Source organism: Nicotiana attenuata, chromosome 10 (assembly GCF_001879085.1).
Source record: "Nicotiana attenuata strain UT chromosome 10, NIATTr2, whole genome shotgun sequence".
Classification (NCBI taxonomy): Eukaryota; Viridiplantae; Streptophyta; class Magnoliopsida; order Solanales; family Solanaceae; genus Nicotiana; species Nicotiana attenuata.
The window spans coordinates 32,208,516-32,212,344 of record NC_031998.1 but is presented as its reverse complement, the minus strand read 5'-3'; the positions used below and the strand labels follow the sequence as shown (position 1 = coordinate 32,212,344).

Below are 3,829 nucleotides of genomic sequence, written 5' to 3'. Positions count from 1 at the left end.
TCCATGAAATGGTTAAAGTTGAATGATTAAATGATTAAGAATCTAGTGCAACTAATTAAAACACTCAATCCATTCTATATTAATAACATATCACTGATGTCACTAATCTTAACATATCGCAATGTAAAGATTATAGAGTTTCCAATATAAAAGGGTATCAATGTCCTTTAAACAAAACAAAAAGGGAAATATCAAACTAGAAATGAAGCAATATTATGTGATTGTATTCAAAGATAACTAAGAGAACCAATATCGACACTTTCATAAGCGGAATGAAATACGACCTTTTTCAGAGAACTTCCATTTGATGAAATAAGCACCTTTTCCGTCGACCCAAAATTACTGAGGGAGGAAGAAACTAAACAATAAGATGGCTTTTAAGGAACCCTTTGTTGACGCAAAAGAAACAAAATTTCGGACACTACGAGCAGAGCTGGGAATCATGGACACATGAAGAACAGCCAACAAGGCAGTCATAAACAAAATTTAGCAACATTACTAGTTCCTTACAGAAACTGTCAAAACATTTACAGAACTCATATAAGTAAATTAGTATCAAAGGAGATACATAGACAGAAACCGAAAAGGGGAAGTTCAACTCATTGACATTAGCTTCGGACCATTATCTGGCATGCCCATTCCAGCTGCCAAATCAGCATCCAGTTGAGTATGTGGTGCAGGCCCCATCATTAGCTTCACACTACATGAACAAGAACTAGTCAGGTAAATACACAAAGGTTTCTACCAGTTTTCCAGATTATAAATCACAATCACAGAACCAGAATAAGTATACATCAACTAGCATAAGAAAACCACGAGTTAACAACTAATAACTCAAACTTGTAAATGCGAGCAACATATTCGACAACAACCCAGTGGAATCCCACTAGTGGGGTCTGGGAGGTTAGAGTGTACGCAGACCTTACCCCTACCCCGGAAGGATAGAGAGGCTGTTTACGGGAGACCCTCGGTCAGAGACAGCGAGCAACATATTAGATGAAAAACATCCGATAAAAATTATCGGCAAATGAGAGGAATTTTTACTCCCATACACTCTCTCCTTTCACTATGTATGTGTCATATTTACATCTCAGGATATCAACAAAAAAAATCCTCTAGTTGATATTCAGTCAACTTATTTCAGTTGCAAAAGACAAACTTTTACTTACAACTACTACAGGTGATATTCAGAAAAAAGTGCTACAATTTCACACTTCAGCATTCAGAAATCCAAGAGAGTATCCTGAATATCAAAACTTCCATAGCTAGAACCACACAGTCATAAACATATATCGTCTTGTCATTCAAGTTCAAAACTCCTAAAAAAATAATGGGTACTAGAATCTAGTGAGATCCTGAAGTGTGAAATTCCAGGATATTATCTTGAATTCCAGAATGCAGAAGTGGGAAAATTCAGATACTATCTTAGGGTTCTAACTATAGAATTTTGAAATCCAAGCTACTATCCTGGATACAATGATGAAATGTAAAATTTTACATCACATGCATCAGTTTTAAGTGATTTTTTTTCTTTTGCAATTGGAGCATGTATTTTATTAATACGCCGTTATCAATGATAAGACGAATTGAATACAAACACTATTTTCATTTATTTTGCATTGAGAAATGCTACTAATGTAGAGTAAATCAATGTGCAGGTGGTAGGTATTAACATTGGCTGTTCTTTATGAGAAACATATACAAATTAATAGTTATTTTTTTTAGTTGGAACAAATGTCTAAAAAACCTGATAGCAGTGAAAGGCTCTTTCGACAAAATGAGGGAGGAACTAGTCTTTGATGGCGACCATGTCTAAGAATGAAGAAGTGCACTTTGTTGCTCCCTTTCAGGACAAATTAGAAACACTCTTGTATCAGTTTGATGCTGATTAATGTCGTATTAAACTTGCTCATAGGGAATGTGGTCTGTTGGTTGAGTCCCCTATTATCATCTCTGATTTTGGTGATCCCGCTGATCTTTGGGTTCTTGGCTTTTAATTAAAAAAAATCTGTGCATTGAAAATGCTGCTATTCTAAGGATCAATTTGTTATCCTTATCATTAGGTTTTTTTGAAAAATCACTGTTCTGCAATGAAAATTGTGCTCTTCTTAGTATCATTTTGTTAGATATATTAATGCAAAATTATATGCTTTTTAAAAACTGTGTCTAGTTTTTGTTGCTAGAATTTTTTAACACCAGGGCAATTTGCAGGATATTCACTTGTCCAGATTCGAAGTCCATTATAATGTCCCGGAGTTCCAAATTTAGCAATTTCAATGTTATTTTCGAAAATTTGAACTTCAGGGCAAACTACTGGATTTTTTATTATTCAAATAATATCTATAATAATTTAAAGCACGTCCTTTCATATTTTCTAACATGAAGTTTTTGATGGAACGTCACTGCAAAAAAGAACATGAAAAGACACTACATAATTAATTTGCATTGGAATAGGTATCTAACAGAGTGTAAATGAAGCATCAACTGGCAGGTGATGATTTTTGCTAAAAAAGGCTTTGTTTTTGTGACCACGATGTACACAAAACTTGGAAAGCAGAAAATGGCTAATAACAACATTCCTCCTACTAAACTCAAAATTGAAGAGCTGAAAGACACTGAGGTACTGAGCACTCAGCTTCAGAACTCCAGAAATCAATACTGAAGGGACATGGAGGCTGAAACTCAAGAGGATCTAGTGGTTTACTCGTGATGGCGGGAACTCACCTTGACTCTCCACTCTTATCGTTCTTCCAGTTCCTCCGTATCGGAATGGGCGACTAGTTTTTCTAGATTAATATTAAGTATTTTCTTTTTTTTGATGAAGTAAGTGAATAGGTTAATATTAAGCATTTTATAAAGATGATTCTTCATCTCAGAAGAAGTGTCTTAAGAATCCACCGACATGGAGGACTAGTTTTTATTCTATTTGCTAATATGAAATAATTTGTAAAGATATCCTTCATGTTAGAAGGATTGTCTTAAAAATAGAGTACTCTAAATCTCACACTACTTATACACACACACAATCTAGGAGTTAAGACTCATAGAATCAGCTTTGAGCTCCATTACCTCAGAGAAATAAAATTAAAATTAAAATTTGACTCACGCGAACCAATATTAACAATTATACATATAGAAAAAGAAACTGAATTCACTGAAAAACATAATCATACCGCTTCCTGTGCTTTTTGGTCTTGAAATGTTCGTCTCTCACCGTAACATTTGCAAAATAACGACTGATAGAATTGGCAAGACAAAAAAAAAGGACATTTATAAGCAAACATAGAACAAAGGAACAAAAATGTGTTAAGTTGAATTAAAAAATCAACTAATTGAGTTGTAAGGAAGTTGGAATTACTCGCAGTGGAAACAGTAATATTGTCCCATCCCGGGAAGATCTTCGTCGACGGGCAACGGTTTTCGTTCCCCTTCCGGCCGTTTGAGTTCATCAAAAACGGCATCGTCGCCTTTCACAAGGAATTTGGTGCGGCGAAATTGTTTGTGGGAGTACCTTCGCTTCTTCACGCTCCGGTGAGGACACTTTCCTCCCATTTTTCCCAACAAATTGAGGGTTTTACGATTGACGGTTCAGAAGCCGAAACCCTAGTAATCGTATATATAAGTTCGAGAAATACGGCGTCGTTTAGATACGGATCTCGTTTACGTTAATTATATTCTCGGCGAGGGGCAAGAGTAGCTTAATCATGAAATGTTAACCCCCTCAAGAACCGATATTTATTATTTGACCCCTTTCATTTTAATGAGATGTTTGTATCAGTTATTAGCTCTAGAAACTATTTTTATGATCTCGTCCCAGGTTGATAAAGCA

At 35.3% G+C, this 3,829-nt stretch overlaps 1 protein-coding gene across 1 annotated transcript; it reads right to left on the bottom strand.

Moving 5' to 3' along the window:
• LOC109233251 (zinc finger protein 593-like) lies at nt 444-3,611 on the bottom strand. The gene is made up of 3 exons (XM_019399058.1): nt 3,359-3,611; nt 3,174-3,236; nt 444-700 (listed from the first exon to the last, which is right to left on the bottom strand). Exons 1-3 carry the CDS (start codon nt 3,550-3,552, stop codon nt 595-597), a joined length of 363 nt encoding a protein of 120 aa, XP_019254603.1. The 5' UTR covers nt 3,553-3,611; the 3' UTR covers nt 444-594.